This window comes from Vanessa atalanta, chromosome 2, assembly GCF_905147765.1.
Source record: "Vanessa atalanta chromosome 2, ilVanAtal1.2, whole genome shotgun sequence".
In the NCBI taxonomy this organism is placed as follows: Eukaryota; Metazoa; Arthropoda; class Insecta; order Lepidoptera; family Nymphalidae; genus Vanessa; species Vanessa atalanta.
This window is the reverse complement of record NC_061872.1, coordinates 6691642-6711471: the sequence shown is the minus strand read 5'-3', so window position 1 is coordinate 6711471 and position 19830 is coordinate 6691642. Positions and strand designations below refer to the sequence as shown.

The window sequence follows — 19830 nt, the reverse complement described above, 5'->3', positions numbered from 1 at the left end:
TCTATCGTATATGAATGTAAATTCTGGGGTATAGTCTTCGGCCAAGATAACAATTTATTAATTTTTAATAGAAATCTGTAGCTTAGAAGTGGGCAGTATTAATTCATCATGTATGAAAGTTCATAAATTAGTCGCGTTGGAAGATTGCCCCGATGAGCTATGAGAGTAAGGCACCGTAGAATCTATCTTTGCGTACACACGTGCGCGAAAGGTAATGTTCTGTGAATTTTGCTAATCCCGTTGACAAATGATATTTGCCTCATACTGTTTCAGACTAAATAAACACTCCGAATTAATTTTCTGAATTTTCAGTAAACATGAATCATCAGTTGTTTACGTTTCATAAACTGTTTAAAATTAGTTGTAATTGTAGACACTATTTCTAAGGATAGAGAAATAACTACCAACTTGCCCCGGCTTCGACTTCGCGGCTGAATTGAATTTTTAATAAAGAAAATGAATATATATAATATAGCACTCAGGGATGATATAGAACTTGACCTTGAAAAAAAAATAGAATTAGATAAATCATATACAAATAAACAATTTTCCCCTTATATACTACTTTTATAAAATAGGCGAATTTAGAAGGTACCTACGAACCAATTTCACAAAAAAAAAACATTTTATGTTAATGAATAAAATCAAATTTAAAATTGATATGTAAATGTTTTGTACACTATATACAAAACTTGTTGTCGCCCGCAGCTTTGCATTTCGGGATTGGTCGTCACGTTGGGCATAACAAAAATAACCAATCCTTCCTTGGCGTTCAAGGAGACAGACAGACAAGCAGAGCTACTTTCTCATTTATAATATTAGTACAGATAATTAATTTTTGAATTAAATCCAAAAAATCATCTAAATGGAATAAAATAAAACAAATAATATAATAATGTTCAATTTATTAACAATTAGTTACCCTTAGCGTTCACCCAGTCACTAAGAGTAAGATTTGAAATACACTTCATACCATATGTATTTTACGTCACACTGTCTCTTTCTTGCATAAGTAAATATTATTAAAACAAATGAGACAGCAATATGAATGTACTTTCCGATATTATATTTCAAATCTTACTTAAATAAATACCAGGCAATTATAACAAGAAACAAGATTCGTTAGTTACAAAAGTTAAATGATGGCGCCTAACTCTAAGTCTTTATTAATAAATATTAACAAATTAACATATTTATTATGCTTCCTATGATTTTATTTATTGGAATGTACTTCGTGGATATTATAGCTTTCGATAGTTCATCGAGTAATGTATAACACAGAATAAGGAAACTAACGACGTTATTACGATATCGAGATTCGAATTTCACGTGAAATATCACTAGAATCAATAATTGTATATAAAAGAAATGTTATATACCAAAGAACTAATTTTGGGCGTAATATAATGTCTACATATATAGATATACACTTATCTATGTCACATTGTTTAACTAAATATAATGATAAATAATCTTTGACTTGCAATAAATATGAAAATATATAATATTAGTAATTATTTGTATCAATTAAGATCGTTAGCATACATACGTCACCGATAAATGATTTCCCGTGTACAACCTATTTTAGTCTTAACTACCTTACATATAAGGCTCTTTATGACTCGAACTATCACGGATGAATATTCGCAGATATTATATTTTAAAAAAATGCACGTAAGCATAGATTAGACAAAATTATTGTAAAAATACGTCACTGTTTTATTAATGAAGTTATTAATTTCGTTCATGTATAGTATATTTTTTATTTAAATTTATTTTTGTTACATATTTTGAATGAGGCAATTTTTTGTTTTAATTTTTTAGATTGGTAACACTAAATGTTTATGACTTCTGTATATTATGATTATGATTCGAGGGTTAGATGTTGGTGTTGGGGGTTCATTCTTATGGGTTTGCGGTAGCTTGTAGATATCGACGTAGTTCTTCTTGCGTGTCGAAGATCATGACGGGGAACGGAGAGCCGGGTACGTGTCGCCCCGCCCATCTTACTTCGACTCGATAGTCGCCAGGCTCGGTGGGAGAGAACTAGAACAATGAATTATTTTTATTTAAAGGGTAAGTATCACAATAGTAGCCAACAAAGTTATTACCGAACAAACACACAAAATCTAAATAGTAAAAGTATTCTAATTAGCAAAATACCAATTTGGACTTTATATAAGAATTAAGGATATATTTGGTTTGAGTTGAGATGGCTTCTAAAAATATTATAGAACGAAGTTGGTAACATAAGGAATACGATAAGCGGTAGTATACCTTGCACAATATAGTGCGGTCCTTCTGGCTCTCGCGCTGCATCTCGACCCGGAAGGCGCCCTTGGGCCCGCGCACGCGCACCGTGAGCTGCCCCGCGCCCGCGCCGCGCGTGTCGCACAGGAAGCGCGACTGGAACGTGGCCAGCACGCCCGGCTCCACGCCCGGCCCGTACACTCGGACCTGTGCAACAACGAACAAGGCCAAACATTTACTTAATTATCATTATTATTTTATAAAATTAAAATATATATATATTTTTAAACAATATATGTAAAAATGAAAAATTAATCGCTGAGTTTTCTTTCGATGATTAGACACATTAACGGCTTGCAAAAATACATACACTGACATGAAATTCATGTTCTTTAAAGAAGCGAAGTGTTAAGACATTTTTCTATTGACTTATAAAGAATGTAATTATTTTACAGTTCGAAATAATAAGATATTAATTTGAAAATACAAAATTACACGCGCTGACTTTATTTAACTTTATACGTAAACTCACCTTTGAGGGGTCAGGTGCGCCGGCGACTTTGAGCACGAAGGGCGACCCGGGCACGTGCTCGCCCGCAAACTGCACGCTGAGCACGTGTCGACCCGCCTCCGCCGGCTTCACGTTCAGTGTGAACGTGCCGTCGCCATGCTCGTACAGCTCACAATAAGCCACCTACGAGAATATCAGGTTACTCTTTTATACATGGTAACTAAGTTTTGTACTAGCATTACTGCGGATTTTAGTAAAGAAAAATAAACAATAGAATACTTTAAAACTATTTATTCAAGATGTTTGTTTATTTAGTGCTAGGCGGTGAAGAGATCGTGGTGTTAAAATATTTGAGGTATTTCTGTCAAGAAACTGAGTAAAAGGTGGAAATTTCACTACGATTACACTCCGGAAAGCGCAAACATACAGCTGTTTGTTTTGAGCGATATCTTTCTCCCGCCTAATCGAATAACCAATGTATCTGGCTACGAAAGTAAGGGGAGTAGAGTACACTATTTTTACACCCTCTTACGGATGTAGAAGTGGCCATCTTTAAGTTTGTAGACGTGGTCGATATTCCGTCGGTCGGACCTTATTGCTACCATTATTTGTTATTCACCTTGTTAGGTCCGGTACAATGTGCAGTCAACTCTCCGGGACCAGCTCGTCTTGTGTCTATCCAGGACCGTATCTCTCGACCGACCACTCCGCCCGCGAGGCCGGCGCCAGAGCAAACTACCCGCGACGCGTCCCCGCTCTCCGAACCGGCCATTACTTTCACTGTTAAAGGACAGCCTGAAACAATATTATTAATTAAGCTTACAGAAATAAATATTAATTCGCTAATAATTGTCAAGAGTGAGAATGAGTAACATCTTTCATTATTATAATACATTATTTAAAAATAAATTTGAACATTTGGCGTTAATATATGATGATACAAATATGTTCAAATTAAAATCAAAATGATGGCACCCAAATTCACTCAACGTGACTCGTAAGTCACTCTTATTGAGAAATAACATATTACGTATTGCGGTCACGGTAGCATGTGCAAGCGATCCCGTTACGGGCCCCGAAGAGACAGAATGGGTCCATGAATTTTTTTGTAGGTATTCCGCGCATTTGGTGCCCGGGAGTGTAGAAAATACGTTAATGCGATTTTTCCGCAAACGTAGTGTGTTGGTTACCTTTTACGAGTCTGCCGGCCCACACGACACGTAGCTGGTGGTCTCCGGGGCGGCGCGGGGTGTAGGTGGCGCGCCACAGGCCCGGCCCCGCCGCCGACAGCGACACCGACACCGCCTCCCCCTCCGACGACGTCAGCGTGGCCTCCGGCGCGCCCGGGCCCGCCGCGCTGCCGTCTGCAAGGTAACCATACGTCACATCCGACACTAGCGTACCACACTACTCTAGATAAGTATAGTTATTGCAGAATTTTATACATTGTATAATCATGAGGGTATAATAACACGAGCGTGTGATCACTATTATACTGCAGGATCGAGTAAAAATGTTACAATCTCAAGGTCTTCTATTTCTACTGAAAGGTTCAAATAATGGGACTAACCAATAGTAAACACGGCGGGCGTATGCGGCGCGGCGTGAGCCAGCCCTCGTCCGGCCAGCGTGACCCTGTCGGCGGTGTTGCCGGACGCCACGAGGGCCCTGCGAGGTGCTCCGGCTACCAACGCTCCGTTATAGGTCAGCTCTAGCTCTTGCTCCCCACTAACTCCTTCCACTACCGTTAGTGTGACCACTGCTCGTCCCGAAACTGTCTCCACGCCTGTATTTGAGAAATGTCACAATAAATAAGTGAAAAGTCCATAGTCTTTTTTCTTTAACTCTTTTTTAAAAATGTATTATTATTATTAGCAAATAAAGAGAATTGGAAGCAAATCATAGACATGAATGTCATTAGATGAGTATTTTCCGCGAATAAAAATTAGTAAATAATAAACTTACGTTGATGTCTTCCAGCTAGTAGACACTCGAGCGTTCCCGGACCCGCATTACTGGTATCCAGCACTAATTTAGAAGGCGCTCTCACCCGACCCGAATTGTCAGTACCCCATCCGCCCACCGCCACAATCGCAGATGTATCTATTACCTGATCAAACATATTAAAATATTATTAACTTATAAATTGTAATTTAATATTTACATATAAGCTCTTTGTAATATCAAGGATAAGGTCTAAAATACGAGAAAGAAAGACCATTGTATATAAAATACATCACACTAAATAAAATCAAATTTAACTCTAAAAGTAATATAAAAGATACAATAAATTAACAATGTAGGCAACATTGCTTTAGCTTAAGTTTTAAACCCGTATAAAATTGATTCACGTAGTTTTGTATAGTTTATTCCAATGGCAGAAGGATCACAAATAAACAAACCGAATTATTACGAATTCGCTGTATATCTGTATTTATAATACAATACATTCAACTTTAGTACTTTTTTAAAATTTTATTTTACATTCAAAATTCACGAATCCATAGTGAATACCATAGATTATCCAAGATATCTATCAATAATATCGATTCAATTCAATGTCAAAGTTATTTATTTGTCTAACACCTCCCATGAAGACTATAAAGATTTTAAAGTACTTGGCTGTGTTACATTCTCGCGAACTGGAAAGCATTTATATTAATTTTTGTGGTTGATTTCTCTCCGGTCGTAAGGAATAGGAAACATTTGCGCGTAATGTGCATTGTTTATGTATATTTGTTAGTTATAGAAATTGGATGCAATAATATGTACTTACTTTAACAGAAAACGGGCTTCCTGGCAATGGACCTGATGAGGAGAATATTCTAACTTCGTATAATCCTACTACGAGAGGAATGTACGCGCAGAGCCACTCTTTGGGTGCACCTGCCACCACTCGGCATTCTAGCAGACCTGAATCTGTTGTGTCTTCTTTGCTATCTGTCAATTTTTCAACCTGAAAGTAATTTAGAAAAAAAAATTACATAGAAAATACACACACACAATAATTCTTCTTTCTATTTTAATGCACCATCGTAAGTTTTAAAAGGAAAACTCTATGAACTCAAGATTACAGTTATTATGATTTCGTAAAATATTTATGTACCTGTACAGTGGGCGCCGTGTCCTCTACACAGTGAATGGTGAAGGCGGCTTCTTTACCGACGTGCGCATGCGCGAGTCCCGTACCGGAGCATCGCGCTGCGTTGCTTGCTCTACCGCTGAGAACACCGAGCGACACCGGGCTACCTACTACTGGAGCTCCTGCAATTCATTGATAATCTTACTAATATCATGAATACGAAAGATTGGATGAATGGTTTGTTACTCAATCACGCGGGACCGACTGTACGGATCTAAGTGAAATTTGTCAAAGATATAGATTATAGTCTAGAAGTGAACGTAGGTTACTTTATATCACAGAAAAAGTTACCTAGCATAAGGAAACTAGCTAGGTAGACAAAAATCCGGCTCAGAAGGACTATAAAATCGGAATTATATTAAGAGTGAAATCAATCAAATCTAAAACATTTAAATTAATTTATAACACATTTAACCTCTTCTATTTATATTAGGTAGAATATGTACCTCCATAAGTGATATAGATGCGATAGTGAGCAGGCACTGTCGGTCTTAAGCGGACTTTATGCGTGTGTCCATCTTCCCTTATGTCAATAGGTAGCCGAACTCGCCTTTCACCCATTGCTTCACAGATAACTTCCAGTTCGCCGACACCAGCGTCCTTTGTATCCACTATAAATAACAAAACAATAAAATAAGCATATTTGCTTCGAATTAGACGTATTAAGATTTTTTTATCGCTGCATCTAGACTATTCTAGATTTTTCAATTAATATAAATAAAATTTTTATTTCAATTCATTTCAATTATAAATATAATTTTACCTGTGAAATTGATAGGAGTTTGAACGATGATGTTCCCAGTTGGCAGACCTGATATTATAACTTTGTTCGGATCGAAGGATTCACATGTGAATGGGCTGCCAGTGACCGGTTTGGAAAGGTGTAGTACTTCTGCGTAATTAAAACAAAATATTTTAAACACACTTAAAATTAAGAATAATCGCACCGCAAATCTAAACAAAGATTGATATATTTGTATATCATAACAGTTGGTTCATATCTAACCTATTGTGCTTTGTCCAACTTCATTAATCGAATATTCTGCTTGCAAGAGACCGGATTTTGTCTGGTAGCATCTGACCGGTAGTGCTCTAGCGCCTGGTCCAGACACAACGACATCAAACTCTCTCGCGGGTCGCCCGAGTGTGTCTATACTGAATGATGCCACTTTCCCTACTTGAGCCTGGTACAAACCAAGGCCTGATGCTGCCACCTGATGAAAAATGAATACTATAAATTTAAATATTATAGTGGTTTTTATATTTTTTTTGTTTTTGGTTTTTTTGACATCCAAAAATGGACATCTTCATTTTGATGTGTTATCTAAACTACTAGGTAGTAAGTGGTATTCTTTGAATGTGTCTACATAAGCGATGCATGAATGTGTCCCGACTAGTGAATTTAACAAATTTAAACCGTCTTGTCTGTTTTTGCAATTACACTGGCTCACTCATCTTTGAAATGAGTATACCGAGAAATAAAATACTAGTGTTTGGTTCGGTAAGATAATGAAGTAGGGGTTGTGCCCTTAAGATGGAACTGCATAGAGTCCTACCTATATAAATAGCGTATAGTTTACCTCCTGGCCGTGGTGCGCGGGCAGCACGTCGACGAGCAGCGGCTCGCGCGCGACGGGCACGCCGCTCCACAGCAGCGCCAGGCGGTGCGCGGCGGCGCGCGACGGGTGCCACACGAGCTCCATGCGCGCGCCGCCGCGCCGCCGCACCGAGTGCGCCACGCTGGCGCCGCCGCACCACACGCGCGCCGCCAGCCGCCCCGCGCCCGCGCCCGCCGTGCTCACTGCCGACGCCCAACGCCGGATTAGAATAACTCTTCGCACGGTATCAGCACAGCTTAGAGGAAAACTACCAGTGGGCCATCGCCTTCGAGGTCTCACGAAATGCCGCTTTTCCTTATTATACTTAGTCTTTTCTGTATTTGTTTATTGGTGGTATATGTATGTAGGGTACCAGAACCAGGAGTATTATGTGTATTTTTATTTTAAATAAACATACAAAATAATCACAACTAAATAACACAATTAGCGCTTTTCGTAAATTTAGATTATTACACCGCTGAACGGCGAGCGAGTGTGGGTAGCTTGGGTTTACTTGTCTAGACGTTGGCCCACTAGTAGTTTTTAATTAAGTTGTGGTACCATCATATATAATTTACTTTATACTATTTATCGAGAGTGTGCGTCAATTACGATAAGCTACGTTCAATATATTACCTAATTCTCACCGATTTGTATACGGACGGAATGAAATCTCACGGATGAAATCCCTTTTTTTATGATTTTATTTATAATCTCACCAGTTAATATCGCAGGCCGATGTGCCACCGCATCTCCAATAGACAGCACCTTCACTGCAGACGCGTCCAACGCCTCCACCTCCGCGATGGGCCCTCTGGAGCTCCTCACTAGATATCTGCCTACGCGGTTAGCGGGAAATGTTAGGAGACCTGTGTCTTCGAGATGGGCTTCGAATATCCGTGATCCGGCGGGAGATACAACTTCAACATCCGATAGAGTCTCATCGATTTCTATTGATGCCATTCCACCTTTAAATACAATTATAACATACATTAAGAAAGTAAAATTAAATATTTAACTTACACGGACATTAAATTCTATAAATAAAAGTACAGTTTAAAAATTTGATTTTAAAATGAATTAGTGATTTACCTATTTGAACGTATGTGTGCGGTTCGCTAACTCGACATACGAAGGGGCTGCCGGGGACGGGCTGCTCGTTGAACGTGACGGACACGCGGTGCGCTTCGCGGGAAACCGGGACGAACGTCACGTCGTACAGCCCTCGGGCGACTGCTACTACCTAAGGCAAGTTAAGGTTAAATTAAATATCAATAAATGGTTGGTTGTCTACTGCTAATGAATCATGTATTGAATTGTGTGTGGTGTTTGTGCAAAAAAAAAAGCGATACAGACTTTTTTCTGTATCGCTTTTTTTTTGCTTATTGCTAGAATTTTTTCACATTAATTTGTAGTCGATTACTTTTGTTTGAAAACACTCATTAGAAAAAAATATGAAGGATCCGATCTATTATCTTATAATTTAATTTGTATTTTTGAAATGATAACTTCTCATGGGTAAACCGCTTAGTTACGTAACGCGTTAGGGCGCCAGTCTGTCAGGCTTCCTTTTCTCTTACGCTTACGGCAGCGATTTGCTTAAGTTATCACTTCTGTCCGGCGTCCCGAGATGCACATGTATTTTTTTTGCTTTTCTTGTAGTCCTTTCTCGCAGACTACTATTTATTGTAAACACGGGCGTCTATCATACATTAGTATGAGCAAGTCGATAAATTAACATAAGAGACTTCGTGTGTGAGTACTCACTTCAGCTTTGACAGTGGTTGACGGTGTAGACACAACCAGCTCGAGGGTGCCCTCTCCAGCTCCAGCGGCGTCTACACTGAATGTGACAGGCTTGCCAACTTCAACGCCTCGCTCCTCATCAGCATTTTCGTCCAGATTAAATCCTTCTAATGTCCCTTCTAGATCTGTAAAGAGTTTCACAATTAATTTATTTTAATTAAGTCGCATATACAGTATCATCTAAATGTATTGTCATATGTTGAAATAGGCAGATACGTTAATCATACGAATATAATTGTCATTACGAAATATTCTACTTCTAAGAAACAATATTGTACGTATTACACAATGATTGTCAGTTATTACGCAGATGGACTGTTAATTTCATTCAAATAACCTACCCCCAGGTCCAAGTCCCGTAACTCTGACTCTTCGTACGTCATACACGTTGCACGTGAAAGGCGAGCCGGGGACAGGTCTTCCAGCACATTGGACTTGCACGCTATGTCTTCCCACCGCTTCCGGCGTGTAAGTACCAGTGTAACGGCCATCCCCAGATGGAGTTACTCGAGAACGGACACTGCTACCGCCGGGTCCAGTAACGAATATAGTTGGTTCTCCAGCTGAAAAATATATTAGAAGTTTTTAAATCATTCTAGTTTTCATCTGCTTGCCTTTTTCCCCTTTATAGGAGGGATTGCGTGCTCGATATATAGGAATGCTTAACCGAAATTCCTTTATACAAACTTGCAACAAATATAAATAATATGTATTTATGATTTAAGATAAGAATGTTATATGTAACGGTTTTATAATTACTTCTAAAAGATGAATCGTAGAAATCATTATTAGGGATAAAGACTAATAGTACTCTTCTGTAAGAACTCACTTTGTATCTTAATTTTAATTATTATAGGCAATATGGCATATCACTTTCTGACATTTCACTGTATTATTCTGTGTGAGTGTCGAGTTTGCTCTTATGTAACAGCCCCACAGAAGTCACGCACGCCAGACATATCAAGCACTATGCTTTATTTAATTGGATTAAATTAGTATTGCCACAGTTTATATTCGAAACCGAGAACATAGTCAACATAGTTTGAATATATAATATGCATATAAATAAATAAGTACCTACATTTTATTAAAAATAATTTATATCCATTCATAAAGCCCAGCTTCAACATGGCTGTGTAACAATTTATCAAGACTTATATTCAAACACTTCAATATCTACTGAACATGTTACACGATCCTATGATGCTAAAAGATAATGAACTAAGAGACTATTCATAAACGTCAATGTATTATGTTTATAAGCATTCATATTTGTTAAATAAACAAACAGACAATGATTATAAATTGTTAGCAAATGTAAATAATATACAGCAAAATAAATGTAGACAGATTATAACAGACACAGAATAAAATAAGTTCTTAAAATGGCACTCAGAATAAATTACTTTATTTAGTATTCTAGACTGTATTTTAGTGACAATTCGGAGGATACACGGTGTCAAATTTGAATTCAATCTGAGTGAAACATCTGGTTGAAACTGTTTCAAAATATCAGTTACAAAATCCAGCCAGTATTATAAAATAGATAATAATATGTTTTATAAAATAGACTCTAGACTTCGTACTAATTTGAATGGTAGTATCAATTATCAAGCAATATATATATACATAAAACTACAATATATATACAATAACATAAAACTAATTTTAAAATATTTTAAAGATATTTGTGAAATAATTTACTACTATGTTATAATTTTCGGAATTTGTTCAAAAACTTAATTCAGAAAAGTGATTGGTAAGGTTCGTTTTTTTAAAAAACACATATGCAGATGGGGTGTGATTGATTTCCAAAAACAAATGAAAGGGATGTGAAATATTTTCGATATATAAGAGCGAAAACATTTTATTATTGATCTTGTGAGATTTCGACAAGTATTCAAGTGTACCCAAGATGTTTTTAAAGGGTTAACTCACTATGGAAGCCGGTGAGGTGTATGTCGGCGGGCTCCCCGCGCGGCGCGGAGGCGAGGCCGGGCCCCGCGGCGCGCGCGTCGGCGGCGGCGGCGGGCGCCGACACCGCGCACGAGAACGGCGAGCCCGGCACCGCGTGCCCGTTGAAGCGCACCGACAGCGTGTGCGGCGCCGCCTCCGTGGGCTTGAAGTTCACCTGGAACATTTCAACATGCCTTGCAACATTTCTGTCAAACTTGGTGACAATTGTTGGTGGCGCATTGGCGATGTGAGGAATGGTTAATATTTCTTACTGCGCCGTCGACAATGGGCGGTGGTCTTACAAATATTGGCTTGCATTAACAAATATGATCTAATTTTTAATTGGTTAAAATTATAAGATGGTATTTACCATCTTATAATTCCCGTCTTTTTTCGTGGGTAGGAGTGAAATAAGTTACACATCGTTTTTGTTTTTGCTCCCTTTTATAATTAAAAATATATTATATTTAATATAATATTATTAATGAACATGCTTTAAAGGTTTTATACCTGCCAGTTCTACTTTCCTGAATAAAATTCCTCAGCAAATTGTGCACATTTCAAGGTTTATAATATCAACATCATCACATTTGACACATTTTATTACTATGGACTCAATACAAAACAGCATCGCCGAATTGAGTGAACACTTTAACGCTAGGATGGCAGAGTTCCAGTGTAATCTGCAGAATTCTATCCCAGCTACCAGCCCGACATCCAATATTACTGCACAATTCAATTCTTTTAGGAGTTTTGTTTTGACTGCTCTTGATGGTCTTCAACAGCAGGTCGATATCCTCACACGAAAGTATGAAGAAATGGAGATGAGGAGTCGCAGAAAAATCCTGTTGTTACATGGTATTCCAGAGACTAAAAATGAAAAAGTCTGTTCGGTAGCGATAAAGACACTCAATGATCACCTAAAGTTGTCTGATATTAGTGTAGACACTGTGAAGCGTTGCCATCGTTTAGGCCAATTTAATGCTGATAAACCCAGGGCTATTCTGATTAAGTTCACTGATTTAGCGTTAAGAAACAAAATTTGGTTCGCTAAAACTGCACTTAAGAATTCTGGTGTGACTATGTCGGAGTTCTTAACCAAGGAGAGGCATAACATCTTCCTGGCTGCCAGACAACGATTTGGAGTCACTAAGTGTTGGACGAAGGATGGCCAAATTGTTGTTCTTGGATCGGACGGATCACATCACCGTATCTTCAAAATGGCTGATCTCAACGCTGTTTCCTCTTCATCTGGAGTTGCTGCTGCGAGTACCTCAGGTGCAAGTTTTCCATCGACGAGTCAAAGCCAGAAAGATGGTAAAGTTATCAACCAAACTCGTTCAAAGAGGGTTATCAAAAAATAATTTAACTAATTTTATTATTATTTTTCTTTTTTACTTTCACTAAAATTTTATATTGTCTTAATTTACTTTGCCAGTAAGATAGATTATGCTCTAAATTTAACACCCTCGTATTAATTCAATGTTATTTCAATGTTGTTTACATCGAGTCAACATTGAGTTATTTGACATTTAACGTCAAATGTATTTGACGATTTTTATGGCTCTGGACGCAAGTCCTTTTACAATATTTGATTTTAAAGTGTCATAGATATAGATATCATAGACAACTAAATTGACTGAAGGTTGAATTAGATATCTTGTTTTAACAGAATTTTATTTAAAATTCTTTATATATATTTTTATTGTTGTTATTGTGATTCTTGTTTTTGTTGTAAAATATTTTTTTTTTTTTTTTATTTATTTTTAACTTTTAAGTTTGTTATTAGTTTTCTGAGGTTAATTTAAACCTTAAGCAATCTCTCTCGTGCAACTGGTGGGTGAAGACCGGTCGTTCATTATAAATAATATTAAATAAATTATATATATATATTTTTTTTACGTATTTGTTTATTGTTATTTTTATTCAGCGCTTAGTTATTTATCTATTATTATTATTTTTATAAACGTGTTATTATTACCTCTATGAGTTTAAACGAAAGTAATGTTAATTCTGATTCTGATTGCGATAACAACTTTCATTCCTTCTCCTCATCACCTGATAATAGTTTTCATAGTGCTTCTGTGCCTCTTTCTTCTCTCCTTGATTCTGCCTTTTCTCCTTACCCTAGAAACTTCAATGTTGTTCACATTAATGCTCAAAGCATTCCCTCACACTATGCAGACTTTGTTTCCTCTTTTAACAACGATAATATACATGCTATTTTGGTTTCTGAAACGTTTCTTAAACCTAATTTACCTTCATCCTATTATTCTTTACCTAATTTTCACCTCATTCGAAATGATCGCGTGGGAAAAGGTGGCGGCGGTGTTGCAATTTACCTGCGCAACAATATTCCTTTTACGATTATCGACAAATCACCAGCACAATACTCGACCTTCTCCGAGCATATCTTTCTGGAACTAATATTTGGCTCCAAAAAGATACTGCTCGGCGTTTTCTACAGCCCTTCATTACTTATAGACTATTTTCAACATTTGGAAAATCTACTAGAACTATATAGTCCTACTGTCGACCACTCTATCATCTTGGGTGACTTTAACACGTGCGTCCTTAAAAATGATTCACGTGCCAAGCGTCTTAAAAATTTAATAAACAGCCTCAATTTTACATTACTTTCGACTGATGCAACACACTTTTTCCCCAATTGCACATCCTCGACACTTGACTTAAAGATCGTCTCATCTGCCGAGTTTGTGGATACGCATGGCCAGTGCCCTGCCGAAGCATTCTCGTACCACGACCTCATTTACGTGTCCTACAGGATTCGTCCCCCAAAAACCAGGCCAACCATTGTCATGCGTCGAAACTTTAAACATTTCGACAACACAAGCTTTTTGTCTGACCTTAATGACATCGACTGGGATATGGTTTTTAATGCTCCTTCTATTAATGATAAACTTGACATTTTTAATTCCTTACTAACCCAACTCTATGATAAACATGCTCCACTCCGCCCAATCAAACTCAAACATCTTCCAGCACCGTGGTTAACCCCGGATATTAAAAGGCTGATGTCAAAACGTAATGCGGCTAAATCAAAATATAAACTAACACCTTCTGATGCTAATTACGAGCATTATAAGAAGCTACGTAACCGATGCAACAAAACCTGCAGAGACGCACAAAGAAAATTTATCCACGACTCTATTGAAAATAAAAGTTAGGCCAGTGTTTGGAAATTCTTGTGCTCCCTAGGTATCGGCCGACAACGTAGCAATTTGCCGCTAAGCATTGACATTGATGCATTAAACAAGTATTTTGCCACTGCTACAGCATTATTAGACAGTCATGCCAAAGTAATCACCCTAAATAATATTAATTCCCTGCCTCCTGACGTTATCCATCCTTTTAAATTCGAGCCTGTCACTCCAGACGAAGTAAAAAAACATATTTTAGCTATTAAATCGGATGCGACTGGTAGTGATGGTATCAGTCGAAAACTAATCCTATTAATCCTTGATTTTATTACGCCTATTATTTCTCATATATTTAATTTTTCTTTATCCTCAAACGAATTCCCTATTGCATGGCAAACTGCACATGTCATTCCTCTCCCTAAGACCAATAACCCTACGTTATTTTCACATTTCCGTCCTATTAGCATACTTCCTTTCCTGTCTAAAGTATTAGAACGTATAGTCTTTTCTCAACTCAACCTTTTTCTTTCTAAAAACCATACTCTCAGTCGGTATCAATCTGGCTTCAGATCTGGGCATAGCACAGTTACAGCGCTTGTCAAAGTTTGTGACGATATTCGTCTCAATATGGACAATAAGTTGCTGACTGTCTTGGTACTATTGGACTTTAGCAATGCTTTCAACACCGTTGATCATGATGTGCTACTTGCCATACTAAGATCAATCGGTGTCTCCGATAGTGCTCTTGCCTGGTTCTGCAGTTTTCTCGGTAATCGCCGGCAATGTGTAGTTGCTAATAATAAATATTCTACCCTAGTTCCACTTTCTTGTGGAGTCCCACAAGGAAGTGTCCTCTCACCACTTCTCTTTGCTATATTTATTAATTCTCTTCCTAAACTTCTTTCCTCTTATCATCTATATGCGGACGACTTGCAACTGTACATTGCTGCGCCTTCACCTGACATTACGGACGCTATTCACAGGATAAACTGCGATCTGGATAAAATCTGTACTTGGAGTAAGTCGTATGGACTGCACATAAATGCGGCTAAATCACAGATTACCATCATAGGAAGCCCAAAACAACTTGCGAAAGTGGATATAAACGCCTTACCTCCTATTCTATTTGACTCCTTTGCTTTAAACATCACTCCATCTGTTAAAAACTTAGGAATTCTAATAGATAATTCCCTTTCTTGGACTCCACAAATTGCAGAGGTAAGTCGTAAATTGTTTGCTGCAATAGGGCGGTTACGAAAATGGAAAAACCTTCTGTCCATAAATATTAAGAAATCCTTAGCCAATGCTCTTCTCTTGCCAATACTTGATTATGCAGATCAATGCTACTTGGATTTAACCGAAACTCAATTTGACAAACTAGAGCGATTGCAAAACATGTGCATAAGATTTATTTTCGGTTTACGAAAATATGATCATGTCTCTTCCTTCCGTCTACAACTTAAGTGGCTTCCTATAAGACTCCGTCGTAACTTTCACATTCTCCTTCTTCTTTACACTATCCTTTACAATCCTCTTTCTCCTTCCTATTTAAAAGAGTCTTTCTGTTTTCTCGGCTCAGGCCAAACACATAGCCTTGGTCTCCGTTCATGGAATGACAACCGCCTTAAGTTACCGACCTGTCATTCCAATTATTTTAGCAATTCCTTCACAGCTAAATCTGCCAAGCTTTGGAACTCTCTCCCCTCAGATATTCGCCAGTCAGAATCTATAAACTCCTTTAAAAATCGTTTATTCAATTATTATTTATTCAAAGTTGATGATCTTTAAATTTACAGTGAATTATATGTATGTCTTAAATTCATTTTGTATATATTATAAGTATATTTATATGTATTTAGTATATTTGTATGTATTTATGCGTATATGTATGTATGTATGTATGTATGTATATATATATGTATGTATGTATGTAGTTAGGTTTTTATAATTGTTTGGATTACCTTCGCTTCTCTTATTATTATTTGCACTACCCATATATTTTGACTTTGCTTCTTTACTACTACGGGTTGTCTGGTAGAGATTGCTTATAGCAATAAGACCGCCCTTGTACACCACTTTCTTTTACCTATATTTGTTATTACTGTTTTTTTTTTTCCTGTTTATGTTTGTGTGCAATAAAGTTTTTATCTATCTATCTATCTATCCCGTTTTAAATACTGTTGGTTAAAATTAATTAATTAAAGTATCAATTTGTATTATTTTTATTTCATTAGTTGTTTCACACACACACTACAACATCTTGTAAGCACGAGCATCACTTAATGCATCGCGATAATTTAACACAGAGAGGCGCGCTTTCGTGAGTGAACAGAATTTAAATTTTTATTTAAATGTGTGTGTGCAAGTGATATGTCATATGGAATTAAATATACAAAATAGTGCGTCTAACCCTTAAAAGTTCAATTTTAACCATGCACGTGGGCACTTTTATTTGACTTTAGAAAGCAGAAGACAATTACAGAAAAAGCTGTAAGTCTTTATATAATGTTTTCAATAATTATAACAGCCATGTCTGAACCGTACCTTAAATCTAGCGTTTCCTTCGCTTTGGACGTAATTAGGTACATTCCTGCCGTTCACTGCTACAATGATCTCCAAGTTGCCGGCGCCTGAAATAATGACCATGAGTATTAATCTACACTAACTATAACTTAGTACTAAATTTATAATAAAATTGTAAATTGACTATTAGAAGGATTTATTTAGAAAATATAAGACTTTAATGATCAAAAATACATAATTGTTTCATTATATAAAATAAAAATGTTACTTTTTTTATATTCCTAACATACGAATCACAGGAAGATACATTATCCTTTTGAGAACTAAAAGTGTTTATCGTTAAACAAGCAAAACCTTTACGCGTTCTGTAACACCTGAATGATTTATAACCTCGTGGGCGAATCTCCAATACTGCTATAATATATCTTTTGAAAATGAATCCAAATACTACTACAGTTGTCGAAGCACATAAGTAAAGTTTTATCAGCTAAACAAACGATTTTTACAGAAAGACAACAAAAAATGCTATTTACCTGCGTGGGAGGCATTGATGGTGAAGGAAACCGGTCTTCCAACGACACCGGGAGATATATCAGTTACGGAGACACGAGACGCACTGTAAGCTTTAACTAGGAACGGACTTCCTTCAACGTGACCACCCATTGCACCGGCACGAACCTAAAACAATATACAAATACAGTCCTACTACTGATACTGTACAGCAGGATACTATAGCGGATTCAAATGACAGGAGCATACATAAATAAACAAATTCGACCTTGAATTGACATGACATGAAAATAATCTATGGTCTACATTATGGATTTGTAAAAAAAGGGCGTTTTAAATTTTGGTGAAATGTTTTCATAACTGTTGAGGTTTAATTAAAGTGTAAATATATTTTAGTAGTTGATTGGAATTGTATTATAAATAAATATATATGAATCAATAGCAGTTTGTAATTCAAAATATAGCAGATCTATTAACAAATAGTATATATGCAAATTGGTTCTTCTCCTCCTGCTATTAGAATATCGTATACAGTAAGTCGTTTAGCAGCGGTTTGGTGGACTAATAAATACATCATCTGCCACTTAATGTATCGACGGTAGTCCTTCGACCCAATAAAAACGACACTCGGCTATCATCAAATGTCCTTTACTAAACTTTATCGAAAGGTTTATTAGTGTTTTGATATTTGTCATTAAATCACGTTCGAAATACTGGACGTAATATCATCACCGGGATATCGCTAGAGATGGAGAATGGTTGTTCATATAAGGGGGGTATTGCAATTGACGCCAAACGAAGCGGGAGAGTATCAATTAGTATTTATGTATATAAGCTATACCTCTATGCTGTGGTCTCCGACATCAACGGGAACGAATGATATCGTATATCTTTTACTCGGTTCGTTTTCACCAACAGTTTCTTCAGCCGAAACCTAAAACAAAATATTATACATTTAAATGATTCAATACGTCATTCCGTTCACTTATAAAAACTCACTCACTCCGTTCCCATTCCGTTTACTTAAAAAAATCATTAAAAGTGTTTTGTACGTCACCTGAACAGATACGGGCCTGCGGGCTGGACCCAACACTTCAACGTGCGGGGATGTTGGGGAATCAACGCTGAACGTGTACGCGTCGCCCACGGATACTTTGTCGGGGGACTCCCCTGATCCTGCACCAATCACCCGCGCCGGTGCTGACACGTGACATACGAATGGACTGCCTGAAATATTTCATATTATAAGCACCTATGAATATCTAAAAAACATATCTCCTAAATTATTACATAAAATACACTTACCATACAAACATACTTACTTTCCTAATCCCTGTCGCAGAAGTACGGTAAATGTAAGTGTGGTATAAAAAAATTACAATATCTTAATGGTAGGGTTTTGTGCACAAAGCTCTAACATTAAGTAACAATTATGTCTATAAGTTTACTGTCAGTTCTTTTCGGTATAATAGAATTCAGTTTACATATTACATGCATAAATTTAATTTAATATTGATTATTTATTATAAAGTATAGACATTGTTTAAGATTTATATTTGTACCTCCACAGACATGTTGTTCATGCCTTTGGTGTGTGTTATCTTTAATTTGTAATTTTTGCCAACATTTTTTTTTAGTACCGGCGGCATCAGAATTTAAGTTTGAGTATTATCATTATTATTTTTTGATCATAATATGGTATTCATCTGCAGTATAAATGTCTCTCAATATAAATATCAGTCTACATAAATCAAAAAGTACTTTATAGTACAACTATACTTTACTGTGTTACTACTTCCGTGTTCTATTGTGTCTTATTCACTGTATATCTTTAAATATTTAAAATGCTGAACTTACCAGGTACATGGTCTCCGTTGAACCGCAGTTCCACGGTATGTGGACGAGGATCTCTCGGCGTGAAGCTTATGGCATATGTGTGAGCTCCTTGAGCCGCTGCAGCAGTGGGTACGCGACCACCGTTCACTGTCACTTCCAGGTTACCGGGCCCCGCCGCCATCGTTTCAACTAACATGGTAAATTATTGTGTGAAATTTAAATTTAGAACAGTGTTTCGTTAGGTAAATGTGTTATGTAATAATTTATAGCTCTCGCGTACTCACCGAGAAAAGTTACAGGCTTCCCGACTGTGCCGTGAGCGACATCTTTAACTCTTATAGCAGTCACATCGTATACCTAACAGATAAAATAATTATGAAGAAAAAAAAAAACAAAAATATAAGATGTGCAGTTTGGAACTTTTGACATACATGGAACCTTTTTTTTGTCATATTCAATTTTATGTCATAGCTTTCTTTTTTTTAAATACAAGCTCCTTGGTGATCATTCTTATTAATTTTAAGATAAGATATGGTA

At 36.9% G+C, this 19830-nt stretch overlaps 1 protein-coding gene across 2 annotated transcripts in view; it reads right to left on the bottom strand.

Annotated features, from left to right (window-relative positions):
• Positions 1 to 890: 890 nt before the first annotated feature.
• Positions 891 to 19830, bottom strand: part of LOC125073214 (filamin-A) — a 99422-nt gene continuing 80482 nt past the window's right edge. For both annotated transcript variants that reach the window (XM_047683956.1, XM_047683964.1), the window contains 24 exons: positions 19578 to 19650; positions 19315 to 19482; positions 18515 to 18684; positions 18299 to 18391; positions 17481 to 17625; positions 16969 to 17054; positions 11246 to 11438; positions 9649 to 9870; positions 9269 to 9432; positions 8594 to 8744; positions 8221 to 8469; positions 7484 to 7704; positions 6910 to 7117; positions 6667 to 6795; positions 6350 to 6514; positions 5868 to 6025; positions 5538 to 5717; positions 4727 to 4871; positions 4332 to 4547; positions 3952 to 4125; positions 3381 to 3556; positions 2783 to 2944; positions 2278 to 2457; positions 891 to 2046 (listed from right to left, as the gene is read on the bottom strand). In XM_047683956.1, the coding sequence (XP_047539912.1) occupies positions 1906 to 2046; positions 2278 to 2457; positions 2783 to 2944; positions 3381 to 3556; positions 3952 to 4125; positions 4332 to 4547; positions 4727 to 4871; positions 5538 to 5717; positions 5868 to 6025; positions 6350 to 6514; positions 6667 to 6795; positions 6910 to 7117; positions 7484 to 7704; positions 8221 to 8469; positions 8594 to 8744; positions 9269 to 9432; positions 9649 to 9870; positions 11246 to 11438; positions 16969 to 17054; positions 17481 to 17625; positions 18299 to 18391; positions 18515 to 18684; positions 19315 to 19482; positions 19578 to 19650 (3969 nt within the window). In that variant the 3' untranslated portion in view covers positions 891 to 1905. The remainder of the gene's footprint in view (positions 2047 to 2277; positions 2458 to 2782; positions 2945 to 3380; positions 3557 to 3951; positions 4126 to 4331; positions 4548 to 4726; positions 4872 to 5537; positions 5718 to 5867; positions 6026 to 6349; positions 6515 to 6666; positions 6796 to 6909; positions 7118 to 7483; positions 7705 to 8220; positions 8470 to 8593; positions 8745 to 9268; positions 9433 to 9648; positions 9871 to 11245; positions 11439 to 16968; positions 17055 to 17480; positions 17626 to 18298; positions 18392 to 18514; positions 18685 to 19314; positions 19483 to 19577; positions 19651 to 19830) is intronic.